Source organism: Euleptes europaea, chromosome 5, assembly GCF_029931775.1.
Source record: "Euleptes europaea isolate rEulEur1 chromosome 5, rEulEur1.hap1, whole genome shotgun sequence".
Classification (NCBI taxonomy): domain Eukaryota; kingdom Metazoa; phylum Chordata; class Lepidosauria; order Squamata; family Sphaerodactylidae; genus Euleptes; species Euleptes europaea.
The window spans coordinates 34,448,684-34,473,094 of NC_079316.1; the positions used below are offsets into that span (position 1 = coordinate 34,448,684).

Sequence of the window (24,411 nt, forward strand, 5' to 3'; positions counted from 1 at the left end):
GGCAGGGAGAAGGGGTGTGGCTTTTGCAGGGCTGTTTTGGCCTTTGAGGGAGGATTCATTAGCACCTTAAACAATAACAAAATTTATTCCAGTGTAACCTTTAGAGTTAGAGCTCACTTCATTGGATGCACAAAGTATTCATTAGTTAGGAAGTATATCAAACGTGCAGGTAACAGAAAAAGTGTGCGGGGGGGTATTACAAAGAGGGACCAGTTTAAAACAATATCCATTCAAAAAAAGTAATCAGGCCACTCAGAATAAATAAGGACCACTTTCAGCTGTTGATAAATAGGCAAAGTAAAATTGGTCTAGTTAGGGTGAGTCATGATATGCAAATCCAACTAGAAAAGTCTAGGTATAGAAGAACTAATTAACATCTGAACGGGGTGGAATGAGCTAAGATATAAACACAGTGAGTAAGAATAGTTCTGGTCCCTCTTGTTAGAGAGCCTTAAACTTCTTGATGAATGTTAATTAAACAACTTCCTTTTGTATTCTCCCTTTGAAGTTCTTCTGTAGAAGAATAGTGACTTTAAGATCAGAGGCAGAATGACCTCAGAAAGTAAAATGCTGGCTATATGAGCCTGAAATCAGCGACTTGTGGATCTTTTAGCATTGGTCAATAATTTTCCACATCTGAGTCATCTCCTGTTCTGAGTAAGATGGGAATGAATCACTTATGAGTATTGTCCAGTGGTCATGCCATGGCTACTCCACCCACCTAAACTTGGTTTCTGGTTTTTCTGCCTCAGAACTTCAGGTACAGTTGCCTTTCTGATCATTTCCCCTAGTCACCATTTGTTCTTCCAGGTAGCAAAGAATTTTTACTTATTTTACTTCACTTACCTTTCTCCACAATGGGGCCCAAAGCAGGTTACATCATTCTCCTTTCCTCTATTTTATCCTCACAACAACCCTGTGAGGTACATTAGTCTATGAGTATGTGACAAGCTCAAGGTTGTGACCTAATAAGCTTCCAGGGCAGAGTCGGCATTTGAACCTGGGTCTCGCGTATCCTAGTAGGACCACTTCACTCCTAGTATCCACTGCACCACACCCTCTTGTTTCTTATGATTACTACAGGTGCTTGGAACAATTCTTGTTTCCATCATATTCCCTGAACACATTGAATGTTAAATTTATCATGTGTATTTTCCTTACATATCTCCTTTCTGGGTTGTGACTTCCTATTTTTAATGTTTCTCATTATACATGAACTGACTCTGACAGCTTTTCATAAATTTCCGGAGTCTGTTTCACATTGTTCAGTATAACTTCTTTAAATAGCTACACAGTATTTGTACTTTCCTGCACCATCACCTTCCTTGGTTTGCACAGTTTCCTGACAGTCCCCACGTTACCTTTAGCCCCCTTTATTAATCTGTTCCCATTAGCATTATGCTGCCTTTAGACAGCCCTGCTTAAGGGTTCCAGTGTCTAAGAAGCTGTAGCCCTCAGTGCTGCTGTGCTTGTGGCTTTACCTCCAGCATGATATGTAAGAGCAGGACCAGAATGGGGAAGCAGACAGCAGAAGGAACAATATCCACCTTGAGTCTCAGCGACAAAGGTGGACTATAAATAAAGTGAATAAATAAATAAGTATGGGCATCAAAGGGAGACATTGTTCTTTCTCCTTCTGCGTTCCTCTCTCCCGCATAAAATGTGGATAGTGGTTGCAAAGATTTCTTAGGTAATACATGTATGGAAAGCGAACTAGAATTGGAACAGTAGTAAATTTTCTGGTGAAATAAATCAATACTCTTACTAGTGTCTTCTTAGCATGTGTTTCCAGGCAACTGCAGAACCTATTCCCTAAGCAGTTTAGTGGTCATGTGCAACGTATGACCATGCCTGAAGGTTTGTCTCTGAAATGCGGCTCCCCAGAAGACCCGTTTGTACCCATATTTTTACTCATGGGATAGGCCTGGCTGATCAATTATGAATGTATGCATTACAGATTTCAGTTATTTTAAAGCATCTATATTGTATTACGTTTTAAACAATTACAGAGAGTTTAATTGCTTTTCTCAGATGCCCTGTGCATTTATCAGTGTCATTTTAAATGACAGCCTTTATAATGCTATTTCAGAAGTGAGTAAATCTCTCTTTCCCCCCCTCCAGGTCTTTTAAATGTGGTGGTGTTGTAACTGGATTATCAGGGTTAATTGGCAGTGAAGGATATCCAGGAGTCTACCCTCCAAACAGCAAGTGTTCTTGGAAAATCACAGTAAGAACTTCTGACGTCACAAAATATTCTGAAAAGAATGGCATACAATCTTGCTCTGTTACTGGAACTTTGTATTGGGTGAAGGATGCCTGTGATGATAAATTGGTAGCACGACAGTAATTCATCAGGGTGGGCTACTTTAAGGTTGCATTAAATGCAGTGATTAAAAGTAGCGCATCCAGTCTTACTCAGATAAATCAGTAGTGAAAATGCCTTAAGTTGGGGAAAGGGTATTTAACAGTGAACTTTTATATCTAATGAGAGCTTGCCTGTTGACTCCAACAAAACTAGGATCTCTTGCTGTAAATCAGAGTCTGTTTTTGGAGTGTAGGCTTTAATGTTGAGGACTGCAAGGATAAGGAGCACTGAATGAGTTCATCCTGTGTCCTCCCTTAAAGGAGCCCACATAAGACATGCCCATAGTTTATACAAGGGCACTTTTTGTTGTTCCATCAAGTCACGGCGACCCCATAGGGTTTTCAAGGCAAGAGACATTCAGGGGAGGTTTGCCATTGCCTGCCTCCACATCATGTCTCTGGTATTCCTTGGAGGCTGCCCTTCCAAATTCTAACCAGGGCCAACCCTGCTTGGCTTCTGAGATATGATGAGATCAGGCTAGCCTGGGGCTATCCAGATCAAGGCGCTAGGCACCTTTGTAGTAAGCATTTGTAACTGAAAGCAGTAAGCACTTTAGAAAGGAACATACAGTCTGCTTCACATGTTATGAGTAAGTTAATGATGGATAACACATTTTGGGGTATTATATGGAGGGGGAACGTGCATGTTTTCCATTGTGTACACACATTAAACCAGATATATGGACTTCTTCCTTTTAAAGCATGCTTTTAATTGAAAATTTTCAAGTAAACAATACAATCCAACACATATAACATCAAAACGTTGTTCTAATTAAGCTGTCTAGCCATTTTTAAATGTCAATTTTGCATGATAAGAACTCCCCACACTTTTAAAGCCACTGCTTCCTTTTGGCTATTCTGGAATTTTTCCATAGTTTAGCAGTGGAAGGTTTGGACACAACAAATAAAACAGCTACACATTCTATGCTTATAGATTGGTTTGATTATCAAAGGACTAGAATAAGGCAGGATGGCGATCAGGGGAACAATTCATTATTTTACTACATGTTCTTCAGAAACAGTGAATTGTATCATAAATGAATTTATTTGTACCCTTTATTTGTATCATAAATGAATTTATTTGTACCCTTTCTCCCCAGTGGGGACCCAAAGCAGCTTATGCTGTTCTCCTCTTCTTCATTTTATCCTCACAACAACTCTGTGAGGTAGGTTAGGCTGAGAGTGTGTGACTGGCCCAAGGTCACCCAGCAAGCTTCCATGGTACGAGTGGGGATTCAAATGAGTCTCCCAGATACGAATCTGACACTCTTAACCACTATACCACACTGGCTCTCACACTTACACTGTATGGTAAAAAGTCCCAAACTGCCCAAATCTTTTCATGGCCCCTCTATGTCTCTGGATCCCAGCAATAGTTTGAGGTTTCCATGAAATCTAATAATGGCAACATAATAATGGCTGAGCAGCAATTTAGTAATAATCAAGTTTTGGGTTGCAGTTTGCAAGATCTGAACAGAGCTGTTCATGATCATTTTGCAAGGGCTGAGACATAATGGTAAGATGTTTTACAGGTCATTAATTCATAGAGTTGCCATAAGTCGTAAGTGACTTGATGGCACAGACACACACTCACGCTTTTGGAAATTTGTGATTAATTTACTAATTAAACCCAATGTAAGAGTTACTAATTAAGCCCAGTGTAAAGCAGTATCCTTTCAAGATGATCAGTCTTTTCTTTCTTTCAGTATAGAAGTCAGACATTCTGTTTCTCTAACTATAGAAGCTGGTCATTCTATAAAATTCAGCACTTTATATTACAGCCTTGACACAATCCTAGAGCCTGTGGTGCTAACACAGCTGTTACCGATTGTCTCTCATGTAGCAAAACAGAAAGCATCGCATGCCAGTGGTTTTAACATAATCTCCTTGGCAGTCCTCAGTAATGTAGGTTAGTAATCTAAGAACCCTCAGTACATACAAGTGTATAAGAATATGATGTAAAAATAGTACTCGGTACTGTCACAGACTTTAACTGGATAACTTAATATGTTCAGTAGCTGAATTCCATTAAGAGTTATGAGAAGAAACCGATTTTTTTTAATTCCCTGTTGCATGAAACATCTTAATTCTTTGTGTGTGTTGTATTTAATCTGTTGTTTAAAAGCTGCCTGGATCAAAAGGCAGAGTATAAATGGTTAAAATAAACAAACTTGTGTTGGAATGTTAGGCTTCTGTCTGAAGACTAAGTGTGTTGGGAAAATAACCTTCCAAATACATACAAATGGTAAAATTTTCATTTGTAATTTACATATTATAGGAGCATCTTGTTGATCTTTGTGCACATCCCACAAAGACTGGATTCAAGTAGAAATTAAAACATGGGGTAGATGTTTTCTTAAGCGTGTGCAGCTTTCCTGGATGACACATTGGCTCTAGACCCATTCCAGTATGACCTGGCCATGGGATGGATACCATGCTGGTTGCCCTCACAGACGATCTCCGCTGACAGCTGGATTGGGGTGGGTCAGCACTGCTGTTGTTATTAGATCTGTCAGAAGTGTTTAACATGGTCATCCATGATCTATTGACCCACCACCTTGCTGACATCGGAGTATGTGGGACAGTCTTGCAATTGCTGACTTCATTTTGTCAGGGTCAGGGCCACGCTGGGGGAGAGAATCTCATTGTGACACTCTTTGATGTGCGGGGTCCCGCTAGGGGCGATTCTCTCCCCAATGTTTTCTTAACATCTACATTGTGTCCCCTCACCCAGCTATTCAGGAGTTTCAAGCTGGGTTGTCATCAATACATGACACCCAGCTGTATCTGTTGATGGACGGGTGCCATTCCAAGAGATATGGCCAGGTGTCTGGAGGCTGTGGTGGGATTGTTGAACACAGCTGCCTGAAGTTGAACCCAGTGAAGACAGAGGTCCTGTGGCTGGATTGGGGTGGCTCGGCTCAGGGAATCCAGCTCCCCACTCTTGATGGTGTGCAGCTGGTACTGGCTCCTACTGTCAAGGGTATGAATGTGACCTTGGATACCTCCCTTTCGTTGGAAGTCCAGGTCGCAAATGCAGCTAAGGCAGCATTTTTTTCACCTCTTTCAAGCCCGAAAACTGGCCCCCTATCTGTCCCGTGCTGACCTGGCAACAATGATCCATACAATGGTCACCTCTAGACGGGACTCCTGTAACTCACTCCACGCAGGGCTGCCCTTGAAATTGCTCTGGAAGCTTCAGCTGGTCCAGAATGTAGTGGTGCGGGTCCTAACTGGGACCCCTGGGAGAGCACATATTCAACCTGTGCTCCGCCAGCTGTATTGGTTCCAGATTGAATACCGGATCAAGTTCAAGGTTTTGATGTTTACCTTCAGGGTCCTAAATGGTCTGAGACCTTTGTATCTGCTGGACTGTCTCTCCTGATATATCCCCAACCTCCGAGAGCTTTACGCTTGTCAGGGAACAACTTATTGGTGGTTCCTGGACTATTTGGCTGTCCTCTGTCAAATGAGACCCGGGCCCTGAGGGACTTAACTTAGTTCTGCAAGGCCTGAAAGACGGAGATATTCCACCAGGCAGCAACAGTTAAGAGTAGTTGGCCTCCATTATTGCTTGCCCGTCTCCACTCCCTGGAAGACTGACATTAGATTAGATCTCTGGCCCTCTGTTACGACTCTGATGGGCTTTCCTCATTTTAGGAACACATTTTATTGCAGGAAGTGATTCTAGATGGCCTTCTTAAATTGTATGTATTTTAATTCTGTGTTTTAATCTGTTTTAATTATTGTATACATATGTGATTGCAAGCTGCCCCAAACCCAACTTGGGTTGGGAAAGGATAGGATAAAAATTGAATAAAATAAAAGTGTCCAGAGGAGGGCAACAAAGATTGTGAGGGGTCTGGAGACAAAGTCCTACGAGGAATGGTTGAAGGAGCTGCATATGTTTAGCTTGGAGAGGAGATTACTGAGAAGTAATATGAAGTAATATGATAGCCGCCCTGACCTGGATGGCCCAGGCTAGCCTGATCTCGTCAGATCTCAGAAGCTAAGCAGGGTCAGCCCTGGTTAGTATTTGGATGGGAGACCACCGAGAAATACCAGGGTTGCTGTGCAGAGGAAGGCACTGGCAAACCACCTCTGTTAGTCTCCTGCCATGAAAACCCAAAAAAAGGGGTCGCCATAAGTTGGCTGCGACTTGACGGCACTTTACACACACACACACACAATATGATAGCCATCTTAAAGTATTTGAAGAGCTGTCATACAGAGGATGGAGCGGAGTTGTTTTCTGTTGCCCCAGAAGGTCGAAACAGAACCAACGGGTTGAAATTAAATCAAAAGAGTTTTCGGCTAAACATTAGGGAGAACTTCCTGACAGAGTGGTTCCTCAGTGGAACAGGCTTCCTTGGAAGGTGGTAGGCTCTCCTTCTTTGGATGTTTTTAAGCAGAGGCTAGATGGCCATCTGGCTGCAAGGCTGATTCTGTGAACTTAGGCAAATCATGAGGGCAGGAAGGGATGAGTCAATTCTTGGCTCTTGTGGCCCTTTCTAACCTGTCCAAGGTAATGCCGATCACCACTTTGGAGTCAGGAAGGATTTTACCTCCAGGCCAGATTGGCCAGGGATCCTGGAATGGTGGTTGTTGGTTTTTTTTTGGGGGGGGGGGTTGCCTTCCTCTGGACATAGAGCAGGATTTACTGTGAGAGTGGGGGGAGTTGTGCAGGGGTTGGACTAAATGACCCTTGAGGTCCCTTCCAGCTCTGTATTTCTTCTAGATAAGAACTAGCATGCTGGAGAATGTAAGAATAATTCACACTAGAATCCATTAATATTTATTGCTTGGAGTACCAAAATGTGTCAGTGAGAGGAACTGAAAATGCAGCAAGTGCAAACTGCTTGTACAGCATTTTAAAAACAGATTATAGACATTCTTCATGTAAAATTGGAAAACAGGCAGAGCAGAACACTGGACAGAAACAGCCCATGTAAAATATTTTGCCTCCTATCTGCTGAGAAGAACACACACTTATTAACCCATTGAACTGGAATATTATACTGTTGACTAAAATGGGGGCAGAATCAAACCCTGAATAGCACAATTTAACATCTGAGAAATAGTTTATTTTCTTATAATTTGGATGAGGTTAGTTAACACAGATAGAAATTTTTCTTTTCCTGCTGAGACAACAGATATAAATAAACATTTATGATGGAAAATACCAAAATAAATCCTTGTAGATATGTACCCTTGTCATTTATGAAATCACAGTAACAGCTGTCCATGAAAATTGTCCATTCATAACAAGTGCTGAGATCTGGCTTCTTGAAAAATATTTCAGCTATTGCAAGTATTATCTAAACACATATTTTAAAACAAGGAGACACTATGGAAGAGAGCCAGTGTGGTGAACTGGTTACAGTGTCGGACTAGGTCCAAATCTCCACTCACGCCATGGAAACTTGCTGGGTGACCTTGGGCTAATCACACATTCTCAGCCCTGACCTTGGCTAGTATTTGGATGGGAGACCTCCAAGGAATACCAGGGTCGTGACGCGGAGGCAGGCAATGGCAAACCACCTCCGAATGTCTCTTGCCTTGAAAACCCTACAGGATTGCCACAAGTCTACTGTGATTTGACCGGGGGGTGGGGGGAGAGACATTATGAAACAGTGAATAGAGCTATATTGGAAATGGAAAGTTCCCCCATCTGTTCCTAGTTTTGCCGTAAGTTTGGCAAATAAAATCTGTGAGCTTCAATTTCCCTCTGTCCTGTAGAATTCATTACACGGAAAAGTTTGGTATTGCTCAAAGAAATCTTCGCTTGGGGATGCATGCTATGTCTGAGCTCAAAAGAGATTCCAATCAGCTTCTGAGTATCCAGTTAATTATTCATCCTTTCTTCCACTGCCCACCCTTTCCCCTTGCTACAGTAACTATCATAATTATTAGGTGTTAAAATCTCAGCTGCGGAAACTATACAGGTATGGTTGGAGGTTTAAATCAAATAATGATTTGGCTTTATGTGAATGAGGTGTGTGCTCACCTGCTCATTCCTGACCACTTCCCCTCATGCTCACACTCTGTTTACCTCCCCTTCCATGCTCAGAGTCAAGTGATTTCTACTTTAGAGGAAATCATAGTGAGCCATTTACACGCTGCCTGCAAACCAGGATTATAGCCCGTATTTGAAGCTGGTTTGCAATCTTGGTTTGGAGGGGAAGCAAAATCATAGTCTGCCAATTCAGGTTGAGTAGTAAATGATATGGCTTGTGTTAATGTAGAAGTACTAATTGACTCAGACCATGTGGCGGGGGGCGGGGAAGGTGCCCAAGCACAAAGGAACCAAACTATGATTTGGCCTTATAGTTGAGCCATGCCATAGCCTCATGCTTACGTTTCACTCAAAACTGCCTTTTCTTTCAAAACATTTCTATTTCTCTTGTCAAACAAGAGACAATTAAATTTTAAAAGACAGAAAATACAAGATTTGTTTTAAAACTGGAATTTTGAATGTGTTCTCATAACTTCATACACTAGCAACTGTGCATAACTTTTTATACCCTTTTATTTTTATGTTCCTTGAGCAACTCTGTCCCTGCCTCCAGAACCCTAGACCACCACTTGTACCCCCCGTTGAATAAAAAAAGTGATACCCACAGAGAATCCTGTGATCCCTCAGCCAGATCTCACATGAATGGCACTGTCATTCATAAAATCCTCACCATCTTGTTTAGGGTCATTCCCAGAGACTTGGTTGAGCCAAGGGCAAAGACAGAGGCCCTATGAGTGATATTCAACATCAATTTTGGAGGGTGAAATGTTCAGAAGTCTCCTTGTTAGGGAGGTAAGGAAGGCACCCACCAGTGGAGACAGAAAACACAGTTGCACTTACCTGTAACTGTTGTTCATCGAATGAGCTTCTTTGCAGGCACACATTGGCCTGCGCACGCATCACAATGATGTAAGATGTGCTTCCAAGAATGGACAAGTACAAGAAAAGCAAAGAGTTGCTTTGTCCAAACTCCCAGCTAAAGTTGATATTAGACCTTGGAAACATGGGGATCATCACTGGAATAAATGAACAAACATATCCCTAAATGCACAGAAAACATAGAAGTGCTGTAAGAGGGAAATAAATCTGAATTAGCCCCCAGTGATTTGTCTTGAGAGGTGAATTTGTGGGCTATAGAAAAACCAGCAACCCTCAACTGTTTGTGTGCAGTACGCATACAGGGAGCAAGAAAATAAGTCAGAGAGAAGAACTACGACTGCACAATATTTAGGAAATTAGGGCAGCTTTGATTGAGAAAATAATTCTCTTTTTCTTGGAAAGGGAAAATTAGCTCACTTTTCCCTAGAGAAAGGGTGGGAGAAAAACTGCTGATTTGTAATCTTGCTTTCTCTTTTCTGTTAGTTCATGGGTATCACAGCTCACTGTTGAGGCCAAGCAAAAAGCTCAGAATAAATGTAATATGGTCTTTTTATTTTTCTTATCAAAATACAGTAGAGAGAAGCCATTAGATCATATATCCATAGTTATATGCTTCAATTTATCCCAAATCAGCTCCTAATAAGAAAGTTAGGATTCAGATACTGCATGTACATGTTAGGATTCAGATACTGCATCCACAAAGTCGTATCTGCATACAAGGAGGACTTTCAGGCTTCCCTTCCCACTGAAGCTTATCTTGCTCTCCAAAAAGCTGCTCCTAGAGTTTGGGGAACCATTAAGGTCAGCATGTAATGCAGCATGGGGGGAGGGGTGCAGCCAGAACAAAAAAAAATGCTTAACATTACCCTGCATGAGTTGAAGTGCTTCCTGCTTGCAGATGGAGCTCTTTTTGGATCCCATCATATTTACATGCCACCTTTTAACTCCACAAAACAGCTTAGAGATGAACACTTACATAAAAGCAAATAAAACATTATTAAAATAACCTAGCAAAAATCATTCCCCACTTTGGCATGAAATTCACTGGATAATTTCGATTATCTCATCCTATTCTACCTTATAGGGTTGTGAGAATAAAATGGGTGGAGGGAGAGGGGTGGAGGGAGAGGCCCACCCATGTATACCATCTGGAGGTCCTTGGAGGGTGAGATTTAAATTAAATTAAATAAATATTAAAACTGGGATGCTGCACTAACAGAAATGCCACGATTTCATGTGAACTTTCTGTATTAGATTTATAGATTGGAAAGTAACAGTTTGCAGGATGTTTTTCATAAGACAGTATGTTTCATGGATTATGACAGTTTATTAATTTTTCTATTGTAGCTGTGAAACTGAATAGCTCTGTCATGTTTAATTTTATCCATGCAGTTTCATACCAGCCTTGTGTTTTTACTACAGCATTAGAAAAGCACCCCCAGTGAACAGTTTTAATACAAATCAGTGTTGTGGGTGGCCCATATAAGAGGCAATTGTGCATTATTTGGGGCGTGTAGTAGTATTTGCCTTACCATACATATCTCCTGGTGGTGATGATTTTGCCTATTAATAGTGAACTATGTAGGACTGGATCATAATTTTAACTGAATGGGCACTTAATTTATATGGTGGCGAAACATGAAGGTTCCCTTGGCCCCAGCGTATATACAATATAACATGTGATATGAACCATGTGAACATACATTTATGCTTCCGTGCCACACAAATGGAGGGCCTGCACCTGAAATGGCTCAAAGTCAATGGCATTAAAGTTATACCACAGAGAGATAGTGCCACACAATAAAAGGTAGTAACACCAATGGGTAGATTTGATGATGGAATGGGGGATGAACAAATTGTCTAAGCAACATGATTATAGAAGAATATATAAACTATGGGAGTTTTGAGAAGGACTTTATATGATCATCATACCAGATAATAAAATATTAAAGGTGCAGTCTTATGTATAATTATCTGGGAGTAGGTCTCAGCAGCATAAAATGTGTAGATGGTAGTATTTTCAGCATTACAGCACGTTTTATACTATGGTCAATTAAAGCTTTAATATCTTTTCTCTCCACAGGTTCCTGAAGGGAAAGTGGTTGTCCTTTCCTTTAGGTCCATTGACTTGGAGAGTGATAACTTGTGCAGATACGACTTTGTGGATGTATACAATGGCCATGTCAATGGACAACGCCTTGGCAGATTCTGTGGCACTTTCAGACCTGGTGCTCTAGTAGCCAATAGCAATAAAATGTTGGTGCAGATGATTTCAGATGCCAATACAGCCGGAAATGGCTTTGTTGCGAAATTTTCTGCAGCAGAACCACACGAGAGAGGTATGCGGTGTGTTCTTAGTTGTTACTTAACAATAGGTACAAAGATGAACTAAGGTGTAGATTTTCTTTTAAAAATGTGAAGCCAAGGGAATTGATCTAGTACTGAAGTTCATTTGGTAACCATATAAAAAGGTCTAATATCTAGAATAGTACAAGCAAGGTTAACTTGTTTTATCCAAATGTGTCAAAGAAAAACAATCACTGCATTTTCTTCTCATTCACTGGCTAAATTGATTTGTTTAAAGTGGACAAATGACAATCCCATTTGCTATTATCAGTGTTTCACCCTGTTCTTTTTAATTTTTACATATTTGAAAAACTAAATTTCAAACTATTCACATGCTAAAGTTAAATTTTATCCCAATCCTCAGGAATAGACAAACTGAAATTCCGTTGAACATCCATGATTCAGTTGGGATCATACGACATATACTGGCTGCAGAGAAGTATTGGAAATGCTTTGTGAACCACACAGCAATAGTTCCCAGTGTTTCACTGAAGAAAGATAGACTGGCTTGACTACTGGGCAACTTTGTTCAGCAGTTACATAGCCATAAACACTCAAATGGCTTCCCACTGGAGGCAAGTTGTGCAACATTCCTGCCCAATTGTGAGCTGTGTGCCTTTAAAAACATATTTGTGATGAGAGGCCCCCATTTAAATGTGCCTCCTTACCCCATCATAGATTTCACTCTTCTGACTATATTTCTTGCTGGCTAAGCTTGTGTTGGGTCAGCATGGGAGAAATGTTGTGTCCAATCAGATGAGATAGTGCAGAATTGCAGTTTCTCCTTTTTAAAGTTTAAGGGAGGAAATCTCTGTGCTGTGATTCAGGAAAAAAAAAAAGTGGTCACCTTGCCTGGAAGGAGAATAGCTGGATTCATAGGCCACAGTTACGATCTCCAGGAGGTTTAATAATGAACTGAATGTAGGAGCACTGCTCTGGAGCACATTTGGGCTTGGGTAGAGAGACTGTAGAGGCTGTGCTTTACTGCTTGCTTTATGAGAGTTGAGCAATTTAGCTACACTGAATCTATGATTTGCATTAATAATATGTTGTGTGTTTTTAGGAGATCAGTACTGTGGTGGTCTACTGGATAAGCCTTCTGGTTCCTTTAAAACTCCTAATTGGCCTGATCGAGATTACCCAGCAGGAGTGACCTGCTCATGGCATATTGTTGCACCAAAGAATCAGGTGAGTTGTGTTCAACTACACGATCTCAGCTTTCATCTACCCTCCCTTCTGCTTGCAAAATCTTGTTCCCGCCTCTCCTCCCAGCTTGATGGAGCCCATGCCATCCTAAGTTTCTAGCACTTACCTGTGCTGAAACCATTGCATCTCTCATGAACACATGAAATTGCCTTATACTGAATCAGACCCTTGGTCCATCAAAGTCAGTACTGTCTACTCAGACCAGCAGTGGCTCTCCAGGGTCTCAGGTAGAGGTCTTCCACATTGCCTAGTCCCTTTAACTGGAGCTGCCAGGGATTGAACCTGGGACCTTCTGCATGAGTCACAGCCCCTCCCAGTTGACTGCAGACTTTTGAAGTGACTTATGCTTGGATTTACTAGGAAGATACCTATTAATAAAACTGCTCGTTGATTAGCTGTGTATTATACCTGCTGTTGAATAGTGGTAGAGATAGCAGTGACAGCAGAAGCATAACAAATCTGAATGTCTTGGAAGGGTTGCTTGGGATATGTCCTCTCTTGTTTTTACATCCACCAATGTTCATAATCTCATTACAGGTTGACCTTTTAGTATTGATTATTTTGCAGTTACTTGTATAGCTGTGGTCCTTGTAAATACACCTTGTTTTAATGAACATGTACATGCACAAAACACTCAGCTAGCATAAAACTGGGTTTTTATTTTCTGTTTCTAAATGCACTTAGTTCTCTTATAATGTCTTCCTGTACACCTGACATGACACAGAAAACTAATAGTTCTCTTTTTATAGTCTCTTCTGTGTTCATTTGCCTCTGGTTTTCTCTTCTACTGTAACTTCAGTAAACTTTTTGGGAATGTTATTTTCTGCTGTCCTATCTTTCAGTTCAGGCTTTTAAAGCTATAAGTGTTTACTGAAAAGAAGAGTGGCTTGTTAAAGAAAATAAATGAGGTTTTCTCATTAAATTTAACATATACGAACCATTTCTGAGCAAGTGCAGACAAATTGTCATTTCATCAGATTTACTATTCTATATACCCATCCTTTAAGAACATTAAAGGATGTATTTTCCTTCAAAGGCATTTATTATATCAATATTTACTCTACCTTGCACCAAATAGTCCATTTGACAGTGTTTAACAGTCTCCAGGCTCATTACATTACCTCTGCTCTTCTTCCCCATCATCCAGTTGTGGTTTCATAATCTACTTAGTCATATAATAGGCATCTTACCATTTCATTTTGTCTGACCAAAGTCATTTTGCCTAGATTCATATCCACTTGCAGTGACCACATACAATCTTACTAACATGCCTATTCATGCTATGTCAGGCTACTCAATCTTTGCTCTGTCTTTTTTGTTACTGTCCAGGTTTCTGCTCCATAAACTATTTTATGGCAGGAGACACATAGTGATTGAATACCTTTAACTTCAAGTATATTTGGTAGGTTGGTTGCTTTTCATATCTACATTTAGCTTTCTGAAGTCTTTCCCATGCCACTTTGAGTTGCCTTTTAATCTGTTTCTCATGATCATAATCCTACAAACGAAAGAGCTGTCCAAGATAAAATATACTCTTCTGATCCTTCATTTTTTCCTACATTGATCAAGATAACTGTACATCAGCTTAGTCTTTTCCTGTATTCATCTTAAATCCACATTCCTTGCTTGCTGTATGCAGATCATTTAACAATTCTATGGATAATCAGAGATTTCATTGAACTTGATTATCTACAAATTGCAGAGTACTTTGATTGGTCTCATGTATTTCCAGCCATATCTGAAAATATAATTGAATCATACCTGTCTTGTCTGTGTATTCTTCACAGGTTCTTGTTCTTGAGAAACCGCTTTTATAGTGGTTTCAAACATTTAAGCATACTATTTTCATTATATTCCAAAAATGCTTCTTGCGAAGGCTTATAGCTACCAATGAATTAAAGTCTTCTGGTAGCTAACTAGATATTTTGAAATTTCATGCCTTCTGAGAGCCAAATAGTGAAATGAACCAAGAGAAAATTGGGCTCCTAGTCTGCTTTGATTTTCAGATCTGTTTTCTGATCAGTTCAAGGTTCTGCATTTCCATTGTGGCTGTTACAGGCAAAGGAAAAATGTGTGCGTTTTATTCTTTTCACAGTGTGTTAATTCGAATCCAGACATTGTTGCATTTGTACTTGTATAACTGATGGTGGGGGGGAGGCAGCCTTAGTGCTTAGTTTCAGCCAGGATCGAACGCACGTTTGGCGAAACGCATGCGTTCACTCCTGGTTGAATCCTGGCTGAAACAGGGAATAAAGGAGGCTAAAGCGACCATGCGTTTTCGCCTAGGGAGTTCACGGAATTCAAAGAACTAAAGAAATAAGGAAACGAGTGATGAAGTTGTGTGCATTGCCGTGAGGTGGAGGGGCAATTCTTGATCACATCTTAAGGTTTTTTTTAAAAAAACAGCATGAGCTCACTTGTGTTTGAGAGGGGAATGCTTAGTCATGAAAGAATTTAAAATAAAATAAATTTTGAAAATACAAATCAGATGGCATTAGTGGGTGTTGTGTTAACTGCACAACCGTAGTCTACTTACCAGTGCCTTCCTCAGTTGATATTCCATCTGGGAGAAGAATCTTATTTTCCTGGTAACAGTATCGTTCCTTGCAACAGAAAGCTGATTTAAACAGGTCCTGCCCAACAACCAACAATTACTGTGCAGAGCAACAACAGCAAAAAGTCTGGAGAGGCCTTACTGAATTATGCCTCACCCACTTCCCTTTCAGCAAGGCTTTAAGTGAAGACAAGCCGGGTGAGATTCAGTAGCTGTAATCTTTACACATACACATTTGTCTCTGTTTTCTTTCTATTGCATCGTTAAGCATGGCTTTATAATTGCAAGCTGTCTTGATGCAGCAGGAGATAATGATGATAATGCTGGTTTGTCAAGGAAGAGTCAATGTACGTAAGTGCTTTAACAGAGCTTCTGGGGTTTTTTAGTCAATTAAACATGGAACTATCAGTAGTTGTCAGAGCCCCATGCTGGTTGTGCAATACTGTAGTTCTCTCCATCAATGCAGTATAAGGTTCTGTAAGGATTCATTCATTCATTTTCTTTATCCTGTCTTTCTGTCAATAGGTACTTAAGGTGGCTTACAAACAGGCAATTAAAATATACACACAATGGAATGGGGGGTGTTAAGTGACCTCAGATGTATTCCACTGAAGAGACATATATCTCTATGCATCGGCATTTGTTTTCCAGATGGCTTGTTCAGCAAAAATTCAATAAGTTGCATTTTAGAGAGATCAGATTCATGACACTTACCCTTAAAAATAGTTGAATGGAAGATACATTCTAATAACTTATTTTCCCATTTATTTCTATTGATATAATTCTAAAACCTATCTAATAATTTCAAACCTTAGCATTAATTTTATGATTTAATGATTTATTTATGATTAATTTTATGCCGTAATCATGCCTTGTTTAATCTTGGGTATAATTCCTATTGACTGTTCCTTCAGTACTTGGTTGTTATTTTAATTTTTGGAATAGTATTTTGGGCACACTGGTTTTCTGTGGTTCAAACTGTTGTTCCCACTCCTTTTATACAACCCAAACTCATAAGTGCTTCTACTAACCATTAAGAACTTGATCTTACTTGATATTGAAAACACTAATTTCAGTAGCATGTATTGATGCATTCATTGAAACACAGTAATTGTTTATTTAAATGCACTGCACTGTTCAAAACAGGGTATGAAATGTTTTAATTTTGTAGAGAGATTAATGTGGAACATCAATTAATGATGTTTTAATTAGATTCCTGGTTCTTTTCCTGCAGCTAATAGAGTTAAAGTTTGAAAAATTTGATGTGGAGAGAGATAACTACTGCAGATATGACTATGTGGCTGTGTTCAATGGTGGGGAGATAAACGATGCTAAACGAATTGGAAAATACTGTGGAGACAGTCCACCAGCGTAAGTAATGGTACTAGTTTCACTGAGACAGTTATGTTTTCAAATCCTCTGAAAAGGGTGTATAACTCTAGAACCTGTATTTTTGCTGCAATGCCAGACTGCTCAGTCTGCTGGGTTTTCCCATTGAAAGTCTGTTGTCCTTTAGCCTTTTATTGCAAATTTTATTTGCTTGAAATGTTACTGTAGCTCCAAAATGGAGTAACAAAATGCTGATTTAGGACAACATTGAACAGTTATGGTGGCTATGAAAAATTAAGGAGAACTTCGAATGAGCGTGCAAATTGGCATTCCAGAATTAATGTTTTGCCGTAACTTCTTTTCTGTAGTTTCATATATTAATGTTTGTAATGCATGAGGACTGTAATATGAATAGGCATTTGCATGCACTTCCTTGTTACTCTGCTTCTGAATGGCCCGTGGGCTGTAATAGAGACTGGCATGCACTTCCTTGCTAATTCAGTGTTGTGTGTTTTAACATTGAAGTAACACAGACCATTTGGTTTTTTCTCAGGGGCAAAACAAGTAGGTCCTAAGGCAGCATTGATCTCAGTTATGTGGGGCTATAAATCCAGATATAGTGGGCTCAAGTAGCAGATGTGAATGCACACTCCCGTCTTCAAGTTGGTTGTAAAGGTGCATCCTTAGCTGTACTCGGTCACATTAACGTCCACATCAGTCATCAAGTTCATTCATTACCCAGCAGCTTTGCACCACTTTTTATGAACATCTGTTAACTTACCAGCTTCAAGCAGGTTCTCTGAAGAGCTGGAATATAAGTTTTCTAAAAAACAAAACAAAAAACAGCTCACAAAAAATCCATTGCTGAGTAACACTGCTCATACACTGTGGAGTTGTGCACACAGAACAACCATCTGCATGGAGGATAAACACTGCAAGCCTTCTGCCCTGTGACTTAAGAAATTTGCATGGATTGTGGCAGTATTGTTTATGATGTTTACTAGGTATTTCTTTTTTCAGAGTTCTGTACATGTGCAAGCATACAAGGGTAACTTGAAGCTTAGCAACAGTCCATGCTTTAGGAGCTACATATATGTGGAGTTATATCTGGTGCATTTCACAATTGTTGTGCCACATCCCAAGCTGCAGCAGAGTAATTTATTTATTTATGGCACTTTTAACTCACCTTTTCCGAAAAAGGACGCAAGGCATGTTGCAATGTTATTTAAAACCACACGAAAACTTACCGTATTGACTCGAAAACAAGATATTAAAAACTTTTCTCTCTCTCTAAATTTGAGTATATGACAGGTGCTGCTGTGTGGGGGCTTGTCACACCCAGGACTCAGGTGATTGGTGGGGCCATCCCCCTATACTGTAGCCAGGCCTTCTCATGTATCAGGTCCCGTGACCAAGTTCATCAGGAGCCACCCTGAATCTCCCTGCTGTAGTGCTTGAAGAGAGAGGGGAGGGTATCTCCCATGGCAACCAGGTCATGGGCTGGAACAGCCACACAGAACCCATCAGGCAGGCAGGCTCCGTCTCTGCGCCTTCTGGCTAAGGAGCCAGAAGACCCACAAACAGTGAAAGAAGCACCTCCTCTGGCAGACAAGTTTCCAGATCTGGAGGAGCTCCCAGACTGGCAGACAGGCAGGTCATCTTAAATGCAGTATAATGTGTTCAACCTTGTATTATGGGATATGTGTGTGTCTAATATTTATGGGCAACTTCTTCTGGGGTAAATATGGTATTATCAACAAGTAAGAGTCCATTCTGAGCCCGTACCCTATAAAATGAACAACCTTTTTTTTAAAAAAAACACTTGTCTAAAAAAGTTCAGTTTTACATAGCCTTCAAAACAACAACAATGTGGGGGCTTTCCCAGCATCCCCAGGAAGCCATCCCACTGGTAGGAGCCATTACCTTTAGCCATGCAGTTTGGAAAGGCTGAAGGTCCAGAGGCAGAAATGGAAGAAAGTGGCACAGATGGTTATAAGAACTGGGCTTGAGCAAATGGAGTGAAAAAGTGTATAAAGGAAGACCAGGGAGGCAATCTAATCATTTCTGTGAAAAACTGTTGCATTTCATGTGATATGCCACCAAAAATGTCCATAGAGTACGATGGTTAGGTAGATATTTTCTTAATAACTGAACATCAGTGCATTACTGTAGAAAATGGATATGTAGCAACTGCCAGATTACATACATAGGCCATGCATGTTAACCTCTAAGCTCAATTTGTAGCTTAAAACCAAAAAAACTTAAGTTATTAAAGTAAAATACGTAGTATTATTCCTGCTGCAGTTAGATAATGTATTAAATTTCAGGGCTTTTAGAATAACTCAAGAGACTCAAGATTAAATATAATCCATAGCCTACTAGAACATTACTTCTCCCATTAAAGTATTTGGAATATTGCAGCATGGACTATTTTAATGCAAAATGAGTAGTGTGGTGGGGAATTTATTTTTTTGTTTGCAGATCTAGGCTGCTGATAAGCCTGTAGGAGGCTGATATATTTGCGATCTCAGTTTCAAGGAATTACATGGTACTTGTATATTATCAACCTAATTTACATTAATAAAATTCTACATTTTGCTCTAATTGTCAGTGCCACAAGCAATTATATTGTACCAAAGAATACAGCTAAGATTGTGAAAAATCTTTACAGCGAAGCGATTATGCTTGCTTGAGAAAATTGATCTTCAGGCTCTAAAAGCATCTAAAAATAACACTGTAATGAGGAACTACTTATAGTGAAGTGCGGACAGCCTGAAAAAAGATAGTAAATAGCAGTGGAATTATAATGACATAACTAGTTCCAGATAGGTTATTTTAGTGATGCTCACTTTTAAGTATATTTGCTCAGGTGCTGGCCTGCAATTTTAATATTAGTATGATGACAAAACTATTTCAGAAGGTAGCATTAATGGCTTTTGTTTAAAATTATTAAATGTTCGAGTATTAAAAGAAAAACAACTTAAAATGAAGAAAAGAAAAACAACTTAAAATGAAGAAAACAATCTTTCCCATTAAAAGGAACTCTGGAATGGTCAGTAGATAAAAACACAGAAGGAAAGAATTATTTCAAATGACAGATGGTTTTGGAACACAGTATTCTTGCAGGGGGGCATGGCTTAATAATAGAGCACATGCCTTAAGCGTAGATTTAACCTGTTGAACTCTAGGACTGTAACAATACCTGACTGATTTACAGTTTGGTTGCAAATTAGAAGCAGCAGTTAGCTTAGTTAAAGCAATTCAGAGGAGCACATGCCCAAATTTCTGAATTTCTCCAAAGTGCTCTGAGTATATGGCACAAGAACTATTTGGAGCAAAACATAATCAAACAAAACAAACAACTCATATTCCTAGCTGTTGCTTTTCACCAAACTGAACATTGAATTCACCACACTTTAAAATTACTTTAAAGGATTTGAGATGCTGCTGAGGACCAAACTAGCCAATTTGGTGGGAGATCCATTATTGGATCTCTAATTTTTTCTAATGCTTAAAAGTAAGAGGCAAAACATGGGTGGGGGGAGGCTGGTTAATCCTTTTCCTGCTCTATTTTGAAAATAAAATTTTGTTTTTATAAAGAAGGAAACCATATCACAGCAGCAATTACATCAAAAGAAAAAGAGAAGAAAAAGTGTACATATAATAAGCAATGATATACCGTAATAAGCAGTAAACAATAAATGATGATAGCAACAATAGTGATATAATAATGAGCATTAAATGGGGATTATCATAATAATAACTCTTAGCATAAATCATAAGCTACTCTATACAATACTTGATAAACACAATAATAATGTTGGACAATATTATAAGATGAATTTTTTCCTCATTTCAAATTGTCCTCTTCCCGCCCACCCAGCTGCTGTTTACCAGAAGAGGAAAGCTTATGAGTAACTGCTTTCCCCCTTTGGATCATGTAGTAGTTTTGGGGAGCAGTTTAGATTGTGGAAATGTCATGGGCAGGAAGGAGTTAATGCCCCCCTCGATTCACAGCCCCAATCTGAATATCCTCTCTTCCCACTGCTTCCTTGTTAAAAAGTGGGAGATCCATGTTGTTTGGCTTTCACTGAGGATTTGGGCCTGGGTCTCCCCAGTCTGAAGTTCATCCATGTGCTTCCCTTCACAGCAAAGGGGAGGGCTTGAGATATTTCTTGCTGGGGGTAAAGTGTAAACGTCTGGGGGAAGGCAGTGGCAAACCACCCTGTAGTCTGCCTAGTAAACGTCGTGATGTGATGTCACCTCATGGGCTGGTAATGACCCGGTGCTTGCACAGGAGACTACCTTTACCTTTTAATGAAGTACTTAATGTCATTCATGTTCAATAATCCCTAGAAGAACGTGCAAAATTAGCATCTCATTACTGTGGAGAGGAGAAGTAATGGCTGGGATGAGTGACATGGGAAGAAATTTGCCCTAACAAATCTTGAGAATGTTAGTCAGTGTGCTAAATTTTTGTATGGAAAAGCAGAATCACAGTGCTGATGAGGGACAGAATTAGAATTAAATGCAGCCAGAGGCAATAAACATGTGGATACCAGTGCCAGGATGCAACATCAGGGGAAGGCCTCGACCTCTGTGGCCTGTTGTTGGACCTCCAGAAGATCTGGTTAGCCACTGTGTTAGAGAGGATACTGAACTAGATGGACCACCAGTCTGATCCAGCAGGGCTCTTCTTATGTTCTTAAGATTCCCCATAAAATTTTATTGATCAAGGGCACTTTTTTTTTTTGCAGTAACACCTCTATGCCAGGTGCAGGCACTAAGGGTGCATAGAGAGCTATTATCAGCAGCTATCTCAGTTATAACAGCATCCAGAAAGCTTATTTCACTCTGAAAACACACCCAAGTACATTCTTGTCAACAGGAGTATATGCTCCACGTAGGAAGATTTCACATGAAAGGGGGAAATCCAGCATTTTGTTAAATTGTACTCCTTAAAATAATTACATATATAGTATGAGTTGTGTAACATGTTATATAATATATAGCCTGCATTTTGTAATATGTAATATAACTTGAAGGCAAAATTATTCTTTCAGGCCTATTGTATCCGAGAAAAATGAGTTGCTTGTTCAGTTCTTGTCAGATTTAAGTTTAACTGCTGATGGCTTTATTGGTCACTACAAATTCAGACCTAAAAAATTGCCTACAACTGTGTCACCAACTACTACTACAACTCGCCCTGCCACACCATGTGAGTATTAAGTCTTCATATTCTCTACTGAAAAAGAAATACAGGTTGAGTATCCCATATCTGGACTGAGCCGAAAAATGGACGTTCTGAGCTGGCATGCAGGCAAATTTGCATCGCCCAGCCTCTCCTGACTTCAGAGAAGCCAGGTGGTGCAGATCTGACTCTTATCCATGCCGCCTGGCCTCTCCAGACTTTGGGCTGCAAAGCAGGAGAGCCTTTACAGAGGCCGATGAGGGCGGGGAACCATGAATAGCAGCTGAAGGCAGAGACTACTGACACAGGAAGATCTCACAAGTCCAGCTGCAAAAGGGATGGGAGAGCACAATTCAGGGTGAGGTTACATTGGGGTCAATCAAGGGAAAGTGGAAGCACCTGGGGAAGGGAGGAAAAGGAAATAAAATGCCAGGCAAACAGCCAGCTGAGTAGGAGACAGGGATGTGTGTCAGCCCAGGGCCCAAGGTGTGTGAAAGAGGCTGGGGGGTGGGATCCTGATTGTGACAGGTTCTCTGGAAAAAGAGGAGACAGGAAGGAGCTACAGGTTAAGTATCCCTTATGTATATGCAAATATTCTAAAATATTCCAAAATATGGAAAAATCCGAAATACCAACCACTTCTGGTCTCAAGCAGTCCGGATACTCAACCTGTAGTTCCAGGATGAACATTTTCTGCTGTGCTGAGGGATAAGCTAGGTTAAATAGAAGTAGCAGGACCTGGTGAGGAATGACTTTTATATTAAATTTATTATGGGATAAAGATTTACAAAATTGTCAGCCTTGACATAGTCTTGTAGAAAATGTTGTGAAGAGATTTTGAGAAATGAAATGGGCACAAAAATGATGGTCAGATGGTTGCTGAGGAGACCTGGGAACTTGGCAGGACTAGGAACCCTTCTTATACAAGAGGTCTTTCACCACTACCAGCCTTTTTTTACTAGAAGTCACAGCTGGGAGAGGCTACTAGGCTCAACGTTGCCATGCCCCGACTCTGTAGAGTTGGAACAGAATGTGGCCTACCTTTTGACAAGGACAGGCTGCCAAGAACACATTGCACCAGTGTGCCAATAGAATATTAGTTTCTTTGTAGGGCAGTTTTGATGGGCTGTTTAAGGATTTGGGTATGAAACTGCCAATTCTCTCTCTGTTTTCTGGGATATATTTAAAGAAGAGGGGAGGTGGTGAAGCCCTTTTATATGAATGTCTGAAACTCACACAGAGTTCAGTAACCGTGCCTTTTGCATCTGTTTTGAAAAGCTTTGAAACCGACAGTTGCCCTGTGCCAGCAAAAATGCAGAAGGAGCGGAACCCTAGAGAGCAATTACTGTTCGAGTAACTTTGGTAAGAGCATTTGGGGAGGGGATTCATCAGTAACTTGGGGCTAGATGGTTAGTTTCAAGGGAGGGGTAGAACATTTATTTGTAAACTGCCGGTAGTGCACAAGGAAATTCTTTCAGATCACGAAAGTTGCATCTCTTATACTGGAGTCTATGACTCAGTTATATCCCTTAAAATGTTTCTGAAGAGAGAAAACTGTGAATATGTGTCAGGAAAAAAAGGGTTTCCAGTCTAAACACAAATGACTAAACAGAAGGAGAACTGTTGCTCTATGAAAGTGTTGATTCAGGGACTACGCTGGCATGTTGTCTTCTTGGACCAGTCTGTGTTGCTTATTCACAGAGATAGAGTAGTTGTACATACTGCTTTACCCCTAATTATCTGATTTCTGTAGGTGCATCTAAATGTAGATTTCTTCAATATGGCACCTTAAAGACCTTTCTTTACCTCTTTAGATATAAATTGGGGAGGTATATGTGGTTTCTGAATGTAGCAAGGCAACATGATTAACATACTACTTGACTCAGCTGTCCCCCCAGAAAGTTCCTACCCATCAGTGCATAGCATGGAAACTTGAACTTAAGATGTTTAAACATCTTGGCGTTTTTCACAAAGTAGAAAAAGCTTTAGGTAGGTAAAAATATCTTGTGACACCTTAAAGATTACTCAATTTATTGTACTATAGGCTTTCATGAACCAGCGTCCACTTAGTCAGAAGCAGTTTTTTGGGTGAAACATGAAATTATGGGATTAGCTTCAACAAGAGTGGCTTTGGTTTTCACAAGTACCCCGTTACTATAACCCTGCTCCTTGCAGTGAGACTAAAAAATGCTAGTCTCAATATAAAACCAGAACAGTTTCACAATTATACATATTACAAGTGGGAGCCTGTAAATAATTGTGGGAGGCATCTCATTTCCCCCTCTGAAAGCCCCCTTAGCCTCTTCCCTTTGCTGCCTCCTTCTCTTAAGCTTTCCCTCTCCCTCTCCCCAGAAGCCTCTACCTAGGAAAACTGGTGCAGTTGTATGGAGACGGCCACTGGTCCAGGCCCCCTTGCATGGTAGGGAACCCTCAAGGACTTGTGGGGTGCCATCTCACTTTTCCCTGTATCCTCTTCCCTACTATTTCCTCTTTCCCTCCTCCTGGCAGCCCCCATATCCTCTTTCC

At 40.2% G+C, this 24,411-nt stretch overlaps 2 protein-coding genes across 2 annotated transcripts in view; both read left to right on the forward strand.

Annotated features, from left to right (window-relative positions):
* The window catches only part of PAQR9 (progestin and adipoQ receptor family member 9), a 43,015-nt gene extending 40,790 nt beyond the window's left edge, over positions 1 to 2,225 (forward strand). Inside the window, exon 2 of the mRNA XM_056850399.1 lies at positions 2,122 to 2,225. The gene's annotated coding sequence lies outside the window, so the exon portion shown is untranslated. The remainder of the gene's footprint in view (positions 1 to 2,121) is intronic.
* The window catches only part of PCOLCE2 (procollagen C-endopeptidase enhancer 2), a 29,932-nt gene that overhangs the window by 2,280 nt on the left and 3,241 nt on the right, over positions 1 to 24,411 (forward strand). Inside the window, exons 2-7 of the mRNA XM_056850149.1 lie at positions 2,122 to 2,227; positions 11,343 to 11,598; positions 12,669 to 12,793; positions 16,600 to 16,736; positions 21,758 to 21,912; positions 23,164 to 23,247. Coding sequence (XP_056706127.1) covers positions 2,122 to 2,227; positions 11,343 to 11,598; positions 12,669 to 12,793; positions 16,600 to 16,736; positions 21,758 to 21,912; positions 23,164 to 23,247 — 863 coding nt within the window. The remainder of the gene's footprint in view (positions 1 to 2,121; positions 2,228 to 11,342; positions 11,599 to 12,668; positions 12,794 to 16,599; positions 16,737 to 21,757; positions 21,913 to 23,163; positions 23,248 to 24,411) is intronic.